The sequence below is a fragment of the Pocillopora verrucosa genome, chromosome 4, assembly GCF_036669915.1.
Source record: "Pocillopora verrucosa isolate sample1 chromosome 4, ASM3666991v2, whole genome shotgun sequence".
Classification (NCBI taxonomy): domain Eukaryota; kingdom Metazoa; phylum Cnidaria; class Anthozoa; order Scleractinia; family Pocilloporidae; genus Pocillopora; species Pocillopora verrucosa.
In genome coordinates, this window is record NC_089315.1 from 702748 (window position 1) to 721524 (window position 18777).

The window sequence follows — 18777 nt, forward strand, 5'->3', positions numbered from 1 at the left end:
TGTTCTAAATGCTTGCGCACAAAGCTTTAGTTTCGAGTGTATAATCAGCAATGTGAAAAAAAAAAAACCAACAACAACAACAACAACAAAAGAACGTTTTGTCGGTTTTTTTGTTTCGTTTTTTCCATTTGTCTGCTATTGCGATTGGGACTTAAGTGACGGACGGACGGTCTTGAGAAGTGAATTGAATTGATAGATTGTTATATTCTTTTGTTGGTGGCCGGAAAATCCGTACTCTATGGCGATAACGGTCAATCTATTTCCCACGCTTTTAAATTTTCTGAAAAAGAAAACGCTATCCGACTCACAAGTTAAACTTTTGTTTCCGCATTTTAATTGTTTGATCTTTAAATATATTGCTTACACTGCTATTGACTATTGGGTTACTTCATTACGACAAAAATCACAGATTTCGCAAAGAATCATCTGGGCCCTCGTAAGAGATTAATGGTGTTTCCAGCCTCCGAAAGACAAAACCTTAACGTCCCACTACGCACTTTTGTCTTCACTCAGGTACTTGCCATGTTGGTCCCGGCATTTGTACTGTTCATTGTCGAAACTATCGCACCGTCGTATCTCCCAGTTGTTGTTTCTCCAAGAAACTAAAATGCTATGTTGGTGTCCGGCTCCTGTCGTCGTTAGCTTTCTGAACGACTTTCTTCCGGTCTTTGCGTCTTTCACTTCTTGAGCTTCCAAAGTTATTTCATGTTGGTGAGGACCTGGGGGAGTCTTTGTGGCGTCTGCCATTCGAAGTGTTAGTGGTCTATCTGTAGGTGCCGTTGGCAAAACACCAGAGCCTGCAAATGGTTCCCTATAGAGATAGCCGTAGGATTGTGATTTCATGAGCAGATCTTTCGTTGCTTCAAGTTCCTTCCACACGGCGCTGCCTTCTCCATGGATAGGCATGATGGGATAACGCTGACGCAAGACTCCAACACCTTTTATATCTGGAAAGAAGATCCGCGTTCCACTTGCTCGACAGATCCGCACGGTTTTGCCATCTCTTTCCAAAACACCAACGCTGTTTCTGGCTGTGTCTGCAGAATCAGTGCTGATCTCCTGCCCTGTGAAAAATGCAGAGGGTGTCTGGTAGTATTTCTTACTGTTGGTACCATTATAAGCCTTCTCGGGAGTTATTCCGCCAGAGCGACCGCCTTGAAATACTGTTTTTCCATACGCCTCTCTCTCTGAGCCTTTGTACTCAAGATTGAATGGATTCCATCTGTTTAGGGGCGTCATGTAGATTATTTCAAGTGGAATAGCGTACGTGTACTTCTGGGAGACCGTTGTGCAGCGTGGTTTCCTCTTTGGTCCTTTGCAAGTTTTCAGTTTCATTCCAGCTACTTTTGGTTGACTGGTCATAGCCACGTACAGGTTTGCATCTGAATAACCACGATGACGTATAGACTGTCCCATGGCGTCTCTTTCCAGCACTTTGAACAGTCGATGGTAGTAAGCAGCGTTCAGTTTTCCTGGTTTCTTGGGGTTCATACTCTGGGCAGCCAGGTTAAATGCTTCATCAGTCAGATTGCCGACATAGTTGTCCTTTCCAGGAATCTCTCCCATGAGTTTATCAAGCAAAGTGAATCTGGGATTATTATTGAATCCGTCGGACCACTTGTTGGAGTCTTTGGGATTGAGTTGGAATCTTGCTGCTCTGGTATTTATCTGTTGCTCATATTTCCGTTCGGCGGGAAGTCTTGAATGCAGCTCATCAACCATACGAAACCTGTTGAGTGGGACGTCTCGACTTAAGGGATGACACAGAATCCGATAATTCCATTGCGCAAAGACGGGGATGGTGCCATTGATTATATCTATAATTGTAGTTGGTAGAAAGGAAAAGTTCTCCAGATTGTCTTTTCTTCCGGTGTAAGAGGTAAAGCGAACTTTCTCTTGTAAGTCAAACCAGGATGTTGCGTCAATGAAATGTCGGTCGCTCTCGAAAGGTTCGTCAATATCTTCGGTTGCAGTGCCCCAGGCTCCCTCCAGGTAACAGAGTACTGGCTTGAAGTACTTTCTGTAATCTCTAACTGAATAATCTTGATCTTTCCACGCCTTGAACCATTCGCGCATCTCAACGACTTGTTCGTCTATCGTAGCTTTATTTTTGACTTCTGGTGGGACTTCTGGAAACGGAATTTCTTCAGTAGCATGGTAGTCTGTACTTTTTTTACTGGCCTTGAAGAGACGGTAATCGTTGTGCCTGGTCCTGAATTCCACTCCGTTAAGAACACCAATAAATTCTCCTAAACCAACTGTGCGAATATTATTGGCGTGTTCGTGAATTGCTAGAAGCCTGTTAGAAAATCCGTGCGTTTCCGAGTAGTAATTTCGCGTGCCATCGTGCCCAAGACGTACTTGCTTTACACCAGAGTCGCCATCAGATCTGATTCTTTCTTCGGTAAAAAACTGCTGCAACATCACCTGGCGGGACAGGGCACCCAAAATATTCCGGAATGTTTTTAGCTCTTTGGCAAGCTTCATGTCAGCATCCCCAATTGCATCTACTACGTCGTTAAGGACGTCAGCATAGCATGTACGACTTGCGCATGCCAAAACAACGAGTATTACTCGGAAGGGTGGATTCATTTCTATCGAGAGAGTGAAAATGTTGTCATTAATAAATGATTAGCAACCACTATAAAAAAATCTACGATTTTATAAACCGTCATACTGAGTGAGCAAAGCAAGGATTTCTTAGGAATATCATGTAACAAAGCTTCTTGGGTTTGGAACTTTGTTGAATGATTGTTTTACTTTCCAAGTTGTTGGAGCATAAAATTGTTGTATTGCCAGGATTTGAGCAACAATGTCCCATTTCGAGGACTTGTTAATCTGAGGGAACTGAGTGAAGTGACCGTCCTTTTTACGTGAGAAATGACCAAATAATAACAAAGAGTCTAAGCGAGTGACCGCTAAACAAGATGCCGCCAGATTTTATCTTTTATTTGTTTGAGTGTGTTTTCAAAAAGATTTCGAAGATGTTCGAGATTCCCCAGCCTTGCACTGCCAGGTAAAACTCATTTTGCATATTTCTGAGTCAAACATCTGCGTGAGTCGTGGGTTAAAGAGTGCTCAAGGAGTTTCTCTTAGTGAGACCCTTGTTGATCTAAATCATGTTCACACATATCCACCAATATGTGATTATACGAGCAAAAGTCGTGTTAAACTAAATCGGAAAATGGAAAGATTTAACCTAAGCATGAATCCGCTATAATTCAAAACCAATATCACTTATCATATATACGTAATTCTTAATAGCATCCTAATAAACGTGATCATTCTTCGAAATTGACGACATGATATCCACATTAAAAGGTACCAAAAGTGTTTTCGCGATGACACTTTCCATTCAATAAATATATCGAGAGTTGTATATGCACTCGATTAAGGTTACTTATCGGTCCGGCTAATTTTTGCTTCCCTGAATATTTTTTTCCAAAGACCTACCCTATTTTGCGAAAAGGATTCAAACAAACGAATGTTGAAAACAATGGACTGAAATTGAAAAATATATCAGCGTAGAGAAATAACATGCACTACCTGATACTAGTACCTTTTGTTTAAAGCCTAAACCTTTTCCCTTGCAAAGCTTCTCTGACTAAGTACCCTCTCGTTTCGAAGTCCGCGGGAAAATGATTCTGACTCCAAAGAGTGTGTCCTCTTTAAGGGTTTTAGGCATGTCAAACTGCATGAGTCTACCTTAATGTTCATTTTAATTCAATATTCGTCGGTGTGTACTTGTTTTGCAATTCTTTACTGAAGGGTTGTTTGAACATATGGTTGTTTCCGTCAATTCATTAAATGGGAGCCTTTGAGATTGTACGATATTTAGAGCTGACATTGACCTAGCAAATTTCAGATGAACAGTTCTCACCATAACTAACCATATTGTTTGTGGAAGGAAGGTTTCACTGGGCACCTGAAAGAATACTCAACACATTACTTCTTTGTTTTCTTTTCAGCAGTTTGTTCAAGTTAAACTTTAAATATTTGAGTTTACAACGCTGACTATTGTTCCTGTTTAAATAGCTTTCTTTTCCCCAACTAAATGCTGTTTGGAATATCATGTTTTTCGGTTTCTGTTTTCTCTAAAAGAATGTTTACTTATCTGTGTTGCCCAAAGCGACTGAAATGTTGTAAACTAGCTAATTACTTTCTTTTTCCTGTTAGCTGCAAAGTTTTTCTATCGTGAATTAAGGACAAGAAAAGACAACCACGTATGAAACGAGCCCGAGTATGATTTGTAGCATGTAACTGGCATGCTGTTAATCTTTTCTCATCTTGTTACGGTTTGAAATTGTTCAAGGTCACGTAGAGATATTGGCTGCATCGTGTTATGTTCATCAAATAAAATGACTTCTTGACTTTAAAAACAGTTTGCAGCTTACGCTTTTGCTTGGTTAAAGCCTCTAGATCTCTTATGGTATTGTTAGATGGAGTTCATGACTAAAAAAAAAATCAAGAATAAATTGAAATAGAAGTCAATTATTGAATGACAGACTTTTAAATGTTCCCTACAAAGGAAATATATCTTTTCTCTTGCTGTAGTTCACCAGATGTCAATTTTCCCTCCAAGTTTCAATACGTAGAGATTTCTTTTTCATCCTTATCCTTTTTTTCTGAGGATCAGGATGATAGTGTATAATCTGCAGGAAAAATGAGCACAAACATTTGTCTGTGTCCGGCGAGGATATATAACTCTACTGGTGTGCGAGCCTTCTCACTACATTAGCTTTAAACCGTTCCATTCTGCACATTTTCGACTCTAGTTGTCTTCATACATTAATAATTTAACGCTGCATCATCAAAGTGGGGTATTTTTCCTATTACTCTATTAATTAATCTACTTGTTCCACAACTGCACCCTTATCAAAGACTGTCCAGCTTGAAAGTTCTACAAACAGCTCTTAGAAAAACCAAGCAAGTTTCATGTAGCTTAACTGAGCTCACCCTTACGGAGGAGAAAAGTTTGGACTTGAATAATACAGATCGTAAAGACCATTAATTAATATTTACACTAAACAGGATTTGTATGTCTACCTCCTATATTGGGGCTTTTGGCAATTAAAGGTTCTTCAATGGAGAAAAATTGTCCAACTTTCCAAAAGAGTCCTACGAAGAAATTTTTTGCAGAGGTGGGAGATAAATATTGTTGTCAGCCGAACTTTTGATGACATTGGAAAAACACCTGAAGTTCCATTGATATTATAAAAACAAATAAAACGTTTCTTTTCATTTTAGTTTTGTCCTACTTGGAAAGACGAGATTTTAGATGCTCGTCAAGATTAATACAGTTTCATCTTGACTTATTTGTGTCAAACCAAGAACTTTTCCTTTTTTCAAGTTTTGGTTTGTCTAAAACGAGAAGCACGAATTTTCATTTATAAATCGACTTTTAACATAAATACTAAATAGATGTACCTTACTAGCACCCGTAATATTAAATTTCAAATAGTATGTATGTTCCCGAAGTAAAAAAACACTTTTCCCACAGGAAAACTAAATTGTGAGATTTTCGAAGGCTACGGTTTTTTCCTACATGTTCTTTTTTCACATTTAGCACAGACAGCAAAGTCCCCCTAATCTGTGAATCTAATAATGATCTTTAGACGATTTCGTTGTCATAGGACACCAACAGTTGAATACCTGAGAAAACTACCACTAATCGATGAGCCAGCTGCATTGTTGACAATTTTTTAAAAGACAATATATCTTCTTGAACGCCAGCTGAGTAACCACATACATTTTCATATGGAAAATTTCACTGGTGGGCTGCAAACTAAAGGCTGCATTACTGAAATGCAACAGAGAGGAAAAGAAGAAAATTCTAGCGAACAGTTCATGTTCTAATTACCCCTCCGGTTATCCGTAAAAACATTTTTAAGCAGTTGTTGTCGCTCGCAAATTACACTGGATTTCTCCTTTCGAGATTAAAGATTTGCATTTCGCAAATTACAGATTTCCATTTTGTGCACATAATACTGCCTTCGTCGTACTGCACGTTTTATAAAAACGTATAGAGGTTCAAATCCCTTGAGTTATTTATTTACAGCGGGAGAAAAAGGTCTACTGATAACAAAGAAAGTAGCACACTAGAAAATTTTGCCTTTTGTACTAAAAGAATCTCGTCCGGCTTTGAGTCCGAACAAGACAACCAAAAAGACAACCGCAGTAAGGCCGTAATTCTTATCTCAAGTTACACATTAAAAGTCACACTAGATCGTAGTTTCTTAAGTACTATTCAATTTCACATATCAAGATTTATTTTTTTTATTGTAAAATTCTCACGGTAACGTTGCAGTAGCCATCAATACAGGTCAAAACAGTTCTAGTCAGTTGTTCGCGTGACTGATTGCTAGTCCTCAAAACATCAAGTTAAATTTGCCAGCTATGATTAGATAATATCATAAACTCCCGGATAATATTCTGCGATAAGTGCCGTCCCACTAATCGAAAATTTGGCATTCAGTTTAATCGTCTTGTTATGAGGGTTAGTCAAGGGATACTTGAACTCTTCGCGAGCTAAATTAATAATAGTTTAACATCATCGACGCCAGTTTGCAAAGGTAGGATAATGAGATGTTCGCAAACTCAAATAACAAATTCCATCGAGGTCAATAACTCCACTCAAAATACAGCTATCGTTTGTTGTTGATGTCATCAGTTTTATAGACGATTAAAATGAAATAAGAGTTAAGCTGATAACTTACTTCAGATTATCACTCGGTATAAAGTGGAGGCAAAGAAGCGATGGTAGATGATACGTCGTGTTGATCCAGAGAGGTTAACTTCATTCATTTGAACTTCTCGGTAAGTTTGCTCAATTTTATACATTTCCTCAAAGCGGTACACCGTCTGTGTTTCCACGCTTTAAACTATTTCCTGAGAAAGGCAAACGGCAAACGAGAGTGATTCGTGAATTTATGCACCGGTGTGAGGATTGATTTGCCTCCCGAAATATACATGACTAGTTTTTCTTTCATTTTGTGAAAACCTCAAGATTTCTCTGAAATGCTGTTTACAGTGTACGTGACGCGTGAACTGTCCTAAAATTCGTGCGTGAAACGAGAGATCAGGATCCCCTCTCTTTGCTAACCTCTTCCTGATCGTGAGTCGCACACGCCACGCTAAATTTAACCCTGTAAATCAACCTATACAAGAATAGAAATTATTTACCAAGGTTTATCGGCTTCTTGTGCAAAGGTAATTCCCCCATGCATATTTACTTCTAAGGACTGAACTTCGAAAACCTAACAGGTTAGGTGGAGTCTATTCCCAGAATAGGCCCAATAAAGCTCCGGTTTTCTTTTTTACAGTGAGTATATCCTCCGCTCAGACACTAACAAGGAAATTCCAGAAGCACACTTGCGGTGAGCGAAGTCAGTCTCGAATTTTCGTACTATATATGAATCGTGGGGTGATACGTGCTCAGCCTACAATTGACTCATTCGTGAATTTTCTTAAAAGTATCCGCATCTTGTTACCTACGTGTCCCATTGCATGTATGACGTACTGAACTCTGTTAAGGGCACACTGATCCATAAATTTCCGTTTCAGTTAAGGCGTATTTTGGATTTATGGCTAAAACTGGTATTATTTTTAGGGTTTTCCACTCTTTGTGAATGAAGTCTGTATTTGTTATTTTCTTTCTACAACAGGATGTAGCCTGCCGGGCAGGCCTTACATTGAAAAAGTCGTTACATACAGTCATCATCACTGTTCCTTCCTCTCCTTGTGAAGAATAGGGCCACTCCTTCTCACTCGATCTCACGGCCACGCTATCCTCTGCACATATGGCTGCCTCAATTCAGGTTTCTCAGTACTTGTTCTCTAAGCTCTTTTTCGACTGTTTTTTGCCACGTCTTGCCGTCATCTTGGCCTTCCCTTGCCTGCTTTTGCCGGATTAAGAACAATGCGTGGGCTTGAATAGAGTTCCATTCGTTTGCTGTAAGGGTTGTTGACATTTCAGTGTCCTCTGGCACAACGCTATTGAGAAACAGCTTATTTTCTTCGTTTGTAACAATATCAGGATGCTCTCCCACCTTTCATCACTTTTAAAACGAAATTCTTGGGTTTTATAGCTGGTCAATTTCATGGGACATTTCAAACAAACGCTCCGGCTTCATCACAAATTACAAATATTCTAATAAATAACATGTTACGAGATAGTTACGTTCTCGTGTGGTATGGAACGAGGATTAATGAACAAACTTTTAAATAAAGAAGAACTATAGATCTTAACTCAAAATATTTTAACCTGACACGGCAGCTCTGAATTTTTTGTCGAGAAATGTCAAAAGAAACGGGTTGAGTGCGGAGTTTAGGTAACCAACCATTAACCGCACCACAAAAACTTTAAATGGGATGTAGACGCTTCTGCAAAGGAAAGAGAGAAGACTGACACAGGAGCCTGGTAACCAGCAGCATAATAAAGCCCCCACTAAGTAAAATATCTCCTTACCACTTTGTTCATTCTTCAAATACATCTTATTTTCTTCGGTGGAGCGCATTCTTCGGCTGTTATCTATGTCGACGTTTTTGTGGTAACTGGAAACGATAAGGTAAATGCCACTCGTAACCATGATTAGTAAAATGAAGTTCAGAACAGAGATGGGAAGAAAAAAGGGCGGAAGCAAGGAAACATAACAGAGCTCGATATGAACGAGCTCTTCATCTGTTTGCCATAACGGGAAGTGAGGCCAACAGTGAACTGTAAAGCCATATTATGAGGCTTACTGTCAAACCTTTCTTCCCAGTCGTGAATCCGCAAAGGCGAAAAGGATTCCCAGGATCACTGAGAATCTTGTATAGATCCACGCTGACGGCCAAAAGAGTCAAAATTGAGGTAGGGACAGTCGTGAGGTACAATGTGACCCGCGTCCTGCACATCATCTCTCTATTGTTCCAGATGCTCTCTGAAAATGAAAAGAGATGCTCTTTATTTCAAATGGCTCAACTATAGTGTCACTGTGAGAAGATCTGATGATGCTAAGGAAAAAAAAAGATGTTTGTTGGATTCTTGCGCAGGTTTCTGTTAGCGACTATGGTATACAAAACTAAAAGGTTCCCCACGACTGCCGCTGCTACTATTATAATGTGACACGTCGCGACTGAATATTCAAACCCTGTCCCGAAGTGAAAGCTGGGAGATCCTTTTCGCTCGATTTGTTTTCTGCTGACGTGTTAATTGTTCACTGTTAAGGTCACGAAAAGACTTTGGAGAAAACACGGCGAAACTTGCTATATTCTATGAACCTTACAATGCGTCTCACTTTCGCCAAACAAAATAAGAAGTTCCTGATAAAGCGTGTCACTTCGTACGTTATATCACAACCAAACATGAAACCAGTCACGGTTCTTGAGAAGATATGTTTCAAAGAGGTCTTTTACACTCACCCAAACATGGCTGTTGGGGCAAGTTCTTTCTCTATTTTGCCCTGCACTATACTTATTCCTTAACTAATCCTGAAATACATGAGAATACAGCATTATGTCAAGGAAGGCCTTGCTGATAGAAAGCTAGGAGAATTTTACCAAGTTTTTCTTTTAAATTTTATTCATTGTAGAAACAATTTGTGGACTTCAAAGGAATTCATTCGGAAACAAGTTTGCCGATCGTATGGGTCAATTGAAATAAAACATTATGTATATCTGCAGTACCGGTATTTCTTTTCTGCCGTTCTTCGGAAGATAAAGTTAAAAAAAACATATGGTGCAGGTGGAGTCAAAAAAAACTTTTCACCGGCTGGAGTTTTGCCTGATGATGATGCGAACCATTTCACCTTCGTCATGTTATTTATTTAACCTGACCTCTATTTGCTAAGCTTTTAAAAAAAATGAAGAAGCAGGCTTTTTAGACCAAGATCATATAATTTATACCGCACTTTGCAAAGAACTCAAAGAACCCGGTGTGAACACCCTTAAAACTGCGCTTTGTGGACTAAAACGAGGAAAAAATATTTTCTTCACGGATGCAATATGTATAGGTAAACGTAAAATCAGGAAGGCAAAAATAAACTAAGAAACTAAAAGAGGCGTTCATAGGGAAGAATTGTTTCTGTATTTTCTTACCTTATCATTCTTCCTTGTAAATTTTTTTATTGTGGTGTGGCGAATAAGTTTAAATGAAAATTACAAAAAAACATTAAAAAGGTAATGAATTCGGTAACACCGAAAAACTAAACACTTGGAAAACACACAAATATGACCTACTGGGACGTTTTCGCATTTGAGTTATTGCGTTAACAAATTTGATTCTGGTAAACGAAATATTCTCTGTAAGACAATTAACATCCAGTCTCCACCTGCAATTAGACTAAAAGCAAGCTGTAAAGTTCCCTGTAATTTACCTTCGCCGCACGATACGTTTGTATCAATTTGTTACGGTGACACCGAAATATCAGTTATCTTTAGTCTGTTTGTCTGTTTTATGTTAGCCAATTTGCAACGCCATCGTACATAGATTCATAGCACATAAACCTAACATGGCGCCTTTTTAGAATGTCACTTGGTTGCCAGGCGCTATTAGATTCCTTAAGATATCAAATATGTCTTATTTTAGTTGTTTTCTTTTTATCAAGATCAAATGATCTAGGTTTGTTTGGTCGTTTGGGTTTTTTCCGATTTCTATTGGAGAAGAACAGAACTTTCAAGCAAATGAAAAAATCACAGGTAGCGACCACTGTCGTATTCGTGGCTTTTCTGATTCGAGAGCAAACTTCAACTTCCTATGGTGACGCTCGCTGTAAACAAAACAAAACGGCCAGTCGCTGGTTCCTCTTTCCATATGGTGAATAAGAATGAGGTAGCAGAACTCATACGCGTGCAAACAGGTGGAAAATACTGAATTGGGAATCGCATAGAGGTCTGGCGACAAATATTTCAAGGGGCTGCTGCGTTTCAAGCGAGAAAGACTGGTAAATTTTCTTTTTAGAGACTTCAACTGCTTCAGTCTCAACTGGCTTATCGCCATGAAAATACAGACCTAAGGAAAGCATTCAAACGACTTCTATTTAGAGTTCCACATTAATATCATTGTAAAAGGCAGAAAGCTGCAGTCAGTCATTCGTTGTAAAAAATTCCTGTTTGCAGAAGCTTTCAAAACTCGATAGAAGTATATCACTCAGCTATCTGCCTAAGCAGCATTAGATATGCAGATGCCGTTGATAAGCAAATTCTTTAAGGCACATAATTGTTCCCCTTTTTTATTTCAGCCTTTTCCCATGAGGCAATAATTACTATTTAATAAGTATAGTTTACTAAATTTTCCCAGTTTCTTGTTTGAAATAAAACTGAATATTTCTAACGATTCCCTTAAAGAAGAAGAAAAAATAGTGCTGTGTCAAATGCCCTCTAAGCGTTTAAATCTTCACTTAAGTACATTCCATGTTGGTCGAAACATTTGTACTTTTTCTCGTCGTACTCATCGCATTTGCGAATCACCCAGATGTCGTTTTTCCAAGCAACTCTAATGGTGTGTTGATGCCCAGCTCCCTGCGTCGTTAACTTTGTAATGTGCTTCCCCTTTGTCTTGGCGTCTTTCACCTCTTGTGGTGTTAAAGTGACTTCGTGAGTATGTGCACCTGGGGGAGTTCTTGTGGCGTCTTCCATCTGAAGTGTGAGCGATCTCTCTGGTAGTGCTACTGACCCGACACCAGAGCCCCCTAATGGTTCCCTGAAGAGGTAACCATAAGTTTTTGACTGCAGGAGAAGATCTTTCATAGCTCCAAGCTCTTTCCACACTGCGCTTCCCTCTCCATGAACAGGCATTATGGGGTAGCGCTGACGCAAAGATCCTATTCCTTTTATAGGTGGAAGGAAGACTCTGACTCCACTCGCTCGACAGATCCTCACCCTACCATTTCTGTCTAAAACGCCGACGCTTTCTCTGGTAGTGTCCGCGGCATCGACACTCACCTCCTTTCCCGTGAAAAATGCATCAGGGGTCTGATAAAACTTCCTGCTGTTAGTACCATTGTAAGCCTTCTTAGGGTTTCTGTCTCCATTTCTTCCATTTTCAAATACTGTCTTTCCATATGGCTCTTTATCGGGTCCTTTGTACTCAATATCAAAGGGATTCCAATTGCTTAAGGGTGTCAGAAAAATTATTTCCATGGGAATGGCATATGAGACCTTCTGATTGACTTCTTTGCATCGGGAGTTTGGCTTTGGTCCCTTGCAGATCTTAAGATTCATTCCGGCCACTTTTGACTGACTGGTCAAGGCCACGTACAGGTTTGCATCTGAATAACCACGATGACGTATGGACTGACCCATGGCATCTCTCCCCATTACTTTGAACAGTCGATGATAATAAGCAGCGTTTAGCGTTCCTGTTTGTTTGGGATGAACAGTTTGGGCAGGCAGGTCGAACGCTTCATCTATTAGATTGCCTTGATAGTTGTCTTTTCCTGGAATCTCGCTCATGAGTTGATCCAGCAAGGTAAATTTGGGGTTAGAATTGAATCTTTCGGACCACTTGTTTTTGTCTTTGGGATTTAGTTGAAATCTTGCTGCTCTGAAGTTTTGGTGATCCGAGTAATTTCTTTGAGCTGGAACTCTGGAATACAACTCATCAACCATACGAAACCTGTTTGTGGGTATGTCACGCCTTAACGGATGGCAGAGAATTCGGTAATTCCATTGAGCGAAAACAGGTATAGTCTCATTAATTAATTCCATAATAGTAGTGGGTAGAAAGGAGAAGTTTTCCAAATTGTCTTTTCTCCCAGTATAAGAGGTGAAACGAATTTTCTCTTGTAATTCGAACCAAGTTTGAGCATCAATGAAATGCCGGTCGCTCTCAAATGGCTCGTCGATGTCCTTGGTCGCGGTTGACCATGCCCCTTCAAGGTAACAAAGTACAGGCTTGAAGTACTTTCTGTAGTCTCTAACGCTATAGTCTTGATCTTTCCACGCCTTGAACCACTCACGCATCTCAATGATCTCTTCTTCTACAGTAGGTTTACTTTTGACCTCTGGTGGAACATCGGGGAACGGAATCTCTTCTGTGGCGTGATACTCTTTGTTTTTCGTACTGGGCATGAACAGACGGTAATCATTATGCCTAGTCCTGAACTCCACACCATTGAGAACTCCAACGAATTCTCCTAACCCAACTGTGCGGATGTTGTTAGTGTGGTCGTGAATCGCTAAAAGCCTTTTAGCATATCCATGAGCTTCCGAAAAGTAATTTCGGGTTCCATCATTCGCAAGACGTACTTGCTTTACCCCAGAATCACCGTCGGATCTGATACGTTCTTCGACAAACAGCTGTTGCAACATCACCTGGCGGGACAGAGCTCCTAGAGTGTTTCGAAGAGACTTAATTTCAGCGGCAAGGTTTTTTTCTGGTTCATCCTTTTCGTCCTCAGCGCGGGAATCAAAGGCTCGAGAGGTAAGCAGATATAGAAAAGCCAATATATGGAAGATAGAAGCCATTTCTGTACCGGAGTAAAATAGGTTATGATCAATGAAAATAAATAAAGTCATTTCCCTCAATCTTTAGATCGCTTTGTTGAGTAACTAGAACAACGTGATCTGGTCTCTTTTAAGACCTTCTGAAGAAATTGAAAATATCATAATCAAGAGTCTCGAATTGAGAGCAGATTTCTTGCTCAGATTGCGCATTTCATTTAATTCGTTAACATGTGGTGCGGGGGATCTGCGCGTACCATCGTAAGGGAAAGTTTTGATTCAGAAGAATTACAAAAAGAATTTAACTGACTAAAATTTCTTCAATTTAGTATCGGGAAGATTTACCAATGATTGTCTGTCGATACAGTACAATTCATACCTGACGTTATCGCAGCTCCAAAACTTAAAGTTAAGCTGAAGAAACCTTCTTATCTTCAGGACCTGTAAAAGGTTATGCAGTTTTGTTATACTGATTATTAGCTTTCATGCCATGCTGAATAATTATGAAGAAATATTTAGCAAGTTGAAAACGTATTTGATCACATGTAAGAATAGTTCAACATCTCGTTACTATGTTATATACTTTGAGAGGAGTATTTCCAACTGAAAAAAGAATACTATTGAGTAGAAAAGCAAAAATAGTAATGACAAAGAATAGTGCAAGAAATTTTTTCTTTGTTTCTAATCTCTCACAGCTACTGGATATTTCAAGTTTACAAACAGGCCTGGTATTTTTATTCAATCAACTTTCAATTCTCTCCATTCAATAGCTTAGTAGGTTACGTAATTAAGCCCTATAGTCCCAGACAAAAAACACAATTACAACTTTCTCTGATACCTAAGAAAGTATAAATATTTGCTCATACGACTTTTAATCCCAAACATTGGTAGGAACAAAACCTGCTGCGGTAAAAGGCTTTAACCGACGAGGCTTTCATTTTAAAATGCTGAGAGAAATTGTAAATCGGACTTAGCTTTCTACAAATACCAGGAGTTATAATAACTTTTTGTTTACTTTAAAAGCGTTCTCTGTTTAAAGATCTCTCTTAAAAGAGTAAGCCGCGGCCAAAAAAATACTCAATAATTTATCCGTCAATTGCTCGATATTCTAAGTTTCCGTTTTCAAAATCTTTCTCATTTTCATTCCACTAACAATTTCCATCTTGCACCTTAAATTTCATAGTTTTTGCGGCTCTATATACTCGACGCCGAAAGTTGATTAAGTTTTTTTTATGAAATTATTTGCTTTGTAATCATCCTGCCGTTTGAAACCTGTTTACTGTAATTAAAATGAATAAATACTCAACATCTCAGGAATAATTTCTCAATTTGGAATCAGAGAAAATTTGTTCTGATGTGAATTAAAAGATGCCGAACGATATTGTTTAGCCCTGATGCAAGGTGATAGAGTATTTTAAAATCCTTTCAGATTTTAAAATAATATTGCTATTATTGTATAGGTCTTGTTAAATCAGATGCAGCAACAATTTAGTATATCCTTGCCTAGTTTCCATATTTGTCTTTGTAAAGTTATATTTGGCAATTGTATATCGAGCCCAAGACAAAATCTTAAATTCTACACTATATAGGCCTGATGTTTTTAGCTCTCGAAAGTTTACTTACATATCTTGAAAATTAGAGCCCAGATTGATTAAGAGAACCAAGTTAAAATTTGCAACAAATACAGCAACTTAAGTCTCAATGAGAACGCTTGAAATAACAGCTACATAAATTTCAAATCATGCATATGCCTCCCATGATATGTGTGCGTGAAAAGTTATTATTACTGTGTATTTTTGTCTCTAATAGCTATCTTCTTTCCTGTCAAATTAGGGCGTGTAACATACGTAGATTACGGGCTTTAAGTTTTTTGAATTTGCGCAAGTTCCTCTAGCAGCAAGAATAAACTTTGGCAACATTTAACGCCGCGAAAATTTACTGCATTCAATAAAATGAATCGGAGAATCCGAATTTAGTTTTAATTCGTATTGTTCGCATTAGGCCACCTACGACATCATCAATCGTGGATCGAGCTCTACCATGGATTACTCGTCGACAACAAGTTGTCAAGAAATTTAAAACATTTTATGTCTCTCTCCTTGTTTATGTGCTGCTAGTTAAGGAAGGAAATAGTTTAAATCCAGTTCCAAGCAAAATTTCATGTTGAACTGCAAAATTTATTGCCACAAAACACAAAAAATAATCATAAGTCTAAGAAAAAAAAGCGCCTCAGAATTTCCATTTCCATGGGGCGATGCATATTACAGGAATACATTTCTACAAGTTTCTGGCTGAGGGAGACGATAAGGAATCAATATCACTTTTACCCTCAAATCTACCAACAATTATTAACGTGCACTGAGCCAGTCGTAAATAACAAAAAAAGATTATATTTTTTTCATTACTTCCATGCTTTCAAAGATAAATGGATGAACGAGCCGGGTGGCAAATGGAATTAAAATATCAAACAAGAAAGATGGACAATATGGCCTCCTTTTTTCCGTGGGAGGCGGGGGTTCCTCATAAAGACACATGTTACATTTCCCACTGCTTCATTTTCATTTTAAAATAATATAACTTGTCTTTACTTTTCCTTTTGAGAACTTCCATCCATGTTTCCTCGCCAGAGTTCCGAATAGTTAATTGTTGACTTATGTTCAATCATACCATTAGCACTTATTGAAATAACGCTGAGTCCGATACGAACGAGCCCTTGACAAGACATTCGGGAGAGATTAGCAATATAAGTCAATAAGCTTCCGCAAAGAAAAAATTGAATACTCACGATAGATGTGGCCAATAAATTTATTTTATTCTTTCAAAATGTGTTAAAGCAATACGTTAATACGTGTCACATTATCGATGGCAATCAAAAGATCAAGCCAACGAAAGGACAGAACTGATAAAGTCAGCTAAAGAATATTGACCTTTTCAGATAACTGGTTCTCGAATTATAACTATGTAAATCAAATACTGTCTACTGTATTTTCAGAAACGTTGAGGCCTTTTAAGGCGGACAGAAGGAAACTTTGTTGACGATCTCCTCTAAAAACTGCAACGAAAAAAACCTAGACCGAAGACTGCCATGACGAGCTTGTTTAACCAAACTTTGAACAGCAAGACCCATGAACAGCAGATCAGAGTTAGCCAGGCAGATGACTTTAACAATCTCATAATCAAATGTGTTGTGAATGCAGTATTCTCGTTAACAGCTTTGGTGGGAAACGGTCTCGTTCTTGGCGCGATTTGGAAAACCCCTTCTTTGCACTCCCCTTCCAATATTCTCCTCTTTGGGCTCGCCTCATCAGATTTTGGCGTGGGTCTTATCGTGCAGCCATTGTATGTGACCCTACAGATCATTGAAGTTGTGACAAAAGAATACTTAACCTCTGCATGGACGTCGTACAGAATAACCCAAGCAATTTTTGTGTCAACAACGCTATTAACAATAACAGCAGTAAGCGTCGATAGATTTCTCGCTCTGCATCTTCATTTGAAATACAGGGCCGTGGTAACAGTCAAGCGAACTCTGATTGTTTTATTTCTGATATGGATAGCAAGCGTTGCATATGGTTTGACGGTTTTAATGGACTTATTACACCTGTCTTTCTGCGTTACGATCGTGTGTTCAAGTCTGATTGCAACTTCCATAGTCTATCACATCATTTTCAGAATCGCACGACGCCATCAAAGGCGCACCCAATTTCAAATGCAAGAAACTTTGAATAGAACGCGATTAAGGAAGCCCGCAGTCAATATGTTCTTGGTGTTTCTCTGGTTGTGTTTATTTTACACTCCCTATCTTTCCATAAGAATTGTCGTTAATATTGTTCGGTGGCCGTTCAGCTTGGTACGCCTCACTCTCAGTTGGTCAGCTGTCTTCGTTTATATCAATTCCTCCTTAAATCCTTTAATATACTGCTGGCGCATGCGTTACTTGCGCAGGGCGATAAGGAACTTTGCAAGAAACCAATTGCCCAGCGTTTACAAGTGATTATGCGAAAAGCAACTAACCTGATGAGTTTGAAGACGCGTCACAATACATTTATTTGGAATCATTTACTTCTTATGTGAATTATATGGAAGACCTCGACTTACCTCAGTATAGTAGTATAGTATAGTATAGTATAGTATAGTATAGTAGTATAGTATAGTATAATCTTTATTTAAGCACGAAAAAATTCATCAGCAATTACATTAACTAAAACTATTTAAAAATTAAAACACTAACTAATAACTGAAAGCTGTTTTCCGTGAATGCCGTGCGTTATAGAGTGGCATTGATCTTGCGTTTAAATAACCCCAGAGACTCTATGTTCCTTATATCACATGGAAGACTATTCCATAATGTGGCTCCACTATAGCTAAAGCTTTTTCGATAATAGTTAGTGCGAGGTAGAGGAACATTGAGTTTATTTTCAGAGTCCCTGAGGTCATAAGCAGAGTTACGCCATCTAAACTTAGAATTAAGATATTCAGGAGCTAGCCCGTGCAGACATTTGAAAACCATGGTAACTCTATGAATTTCCTGCTGGCTTGTCAGATTTTTCCAACTTAAAAATTCAAGTAGCTTAGTTGCATCGGCATCATAGCTGGAAAATGTCAAAACACGGGCTGCTCTAATCTGTAATTTCTACAGCTTATCTCGTAGCGTTATCCCACAGCTACCCCAGACAATGTCACAGTAATCAAAGTGAGGTTTTACTAAAGCTTGGTAAAGCAGATGTAAGGTCGATGCTGGGATCAGATGCCTGACTCGCTTTAGGCAACCGATACCAGAGGCAATCTTTTTTGTTAATTTTTCGATGTGACTATGCCAATCGAGCCTATCGTCTATAATCACACCAAGCGATTTTGTAGAAGCAACCTGGCTCACCTGAGTGCTGTTCATTCTAATTGTTGGTGAAGCTGTGAGAGTACCCAGTCTCTGCCTTGACCCTATTAGCATGAGTTCGGTTTTTGTCATATTCAGTGTGAGTTTATTCGCTTGTAGCCAGTTGAAAACGTTTGTTAAGTCCTCATTCAGACAAAGCTGTATCAAGAGATTGCGTGAAACATTTGGGTCTTAACACTGTCAGATGAATGAAAAATATTAGCCTTAGGCTTTCTGTTTTGTCTGGAGTTATTATTATTATTTTTATTATTATTGTTATCATCATCATCATCATTATTATTATTGCTATCATTTTTTTGCGGTGGAGTGGGGGGTGGGGCGGTTTATTGCCCTTTCTTCACTGACGCTCACGGTCGAGAGCCTCTAAACTTCGCCAAACTTCTTCCAAATCCGAAATAATAATGTTTCTCGTGAAAGAATTCTGAGCTAAATTATTTTAAAATAATTTATTAATTCTAAAT

At 38.7% G+C, this 18777-nt stretch overlaps 3 protein-coding genes across 4 annotated transcripts; 1 reads left to right on the top strand and 2 right to left on the bottom strand.

The window, feature by feature from the left end:
* Positions 1-331: 331 nt before the first annotated feature.
* LOC131785336 (uncharacterized) lies at positions 332-6843 on the bottom strand. Of its 2 annotated transcripts, none has more exons than XM_059102215.2 (2): positions 6717-6843; positions 332-2594 (listed from the first exon to the last, which is right to left on the bottom strand). In XM_059102215.2, the coding sequence occupies exon 2, from the start codon at positions 2590-2592 to the stop codon at positions 490-492; it is 2103 nt and encodes a 700-aa protein (XP_058958198.2). In that variant the 5' UTR covers positions 2593-2594; positions 6717-6843; the 3' UTR covers positions 332-489. The 2 variants fall into 2 exon arrangements, with proteins under 2 accessions (XP_058958198.2, XP_066022184.1); XM_066166087.1 differs by lacking the exon at positions 6717-6843 and adding an exon at positions 3560-3686.
* Positions 6844-11358: 4515 nt separating this feature from the next.
* Positions 11359-13446, bottom strand: LOC131785324 (uncharacterized). The gene has a single exon (XM_059102203.2). It carries the CDS (start codon positions 13444-13446, stop codon positions 11359-11361), a length of 2088 nt encoding a protein of 695 aa, XP_058958186.1.
* Positions 13447-16448: 3002 nt separating this feature from the next.
* LOC131785323 (adenosine receptor A3-like) lies at positions 16449-17518 on the top strand. The gene has a single exon (XM_059102202.2). It carries the CDS (start codon positions 16508-16510, stop codon positions 17414-17416), a length of 909 nt encoding a protein of 302 aa, XP_058958185.2. The 5' UTR covers positions 16449-16507; the 3' UTR covers positions 17417-17518.
* Positions 17519-18777: the final 1259 nt, after the last annotated feature.